This window comes from Galeopterus variegatus, unplaced genomic scaffold (genome assembly GCF_000696425.1).
Source record: "Galeopterus variegatus unplaced genomic scaffold, G_variegatus-3.0.2 Scaffold764, whole genome shotgun sequence".
Classification (NCBI taxonomy): Eukaryota; Metazoa; Chordata; class Mammalia; order Dermoptera; family Cynocephalidae; genus Galeopterus; species Galeopterus variegatus.
Genome location: NW_007726875.1, coordinates 7,083 through 7,691, shown reverse-complemented (window position 1 = coordinate 7,691; position 609 = coordinate 7,083). Strand labels below are relative to the sequence as shown.

Sequence of the window (609 nt, the reverse complement as noted above, 5' to 3'; positions counted from 1 at the left end):
GAGTGTGGCTGGAGATCGCGGTGGCGCTGGCCGTGCTAGTGGCTGCGGGCCTGGTAGTCTCAGGCATCTATATCTTTTTCCTCATCCCGCACGCCACCTCCTCCGGCCCCGCGCGGCCCCAGCTCGTGGCACTCGCCCCAGCGCCCGGCTTCTCCTGGTTTCCACCGCGGCCCACGCCGGGGGCGCCCTGGACTCCCGCCTGGACGCAACACCCCACGATCCCTGACCTGGACACCACCCCACCAGGGGCTGCAGAGGACGCACTGGAGCCCGAGGTGGGGCCTGAGGATCCAAGGGAGGCTGAGGGGATGCTGGATGAGCCATCGGACCAAATGTGGGGGACAGAGGCTCGCCCAGGCTGGGCCCCGCGGGCACGGGGCAGGAGGAGGGTGTGGGGGCCACAGTAAATGCATCTGTGCTACAGGCCCTGTCCACATCCCTGGGGACCTCGGTGTCATTCTGGGGAAACTTAGCAGGGTATATGTACGGTAAACACCCATTTCTCCAGATTGGGGCCTGGTGGGAGCATACATGGCATTGTCACCATGGGGCAGGGACCATCTCAAGGAACAAACACCGCAGCCATCCCATAGGGATCCTCTGGTAACA

The 609-nt window shown here is 64.7% G+C and overlaps 1 protein-coding gene across 1 annotated transcript in view; it reads left to right on the top strand.

Moving 5' to 3' along the window:
* Positions 1–407, top strand: part of LOC103590087 (RING finger protein 222) — a 1,751-nt gene extending 1,344 nt beyond the window's left edge. The window contains exon 2 of the mRNA XM_008572221.1: positions 15–407. Coding sequence (XP_008570443.1) covers positions 15–407 — 393 coding nt within the window. The remainder of the gene's footprint in view (positions 1–14) is intronic.
* The last annotated feature ends 202 nt before the right edge of the window (positions 408–609 follow it).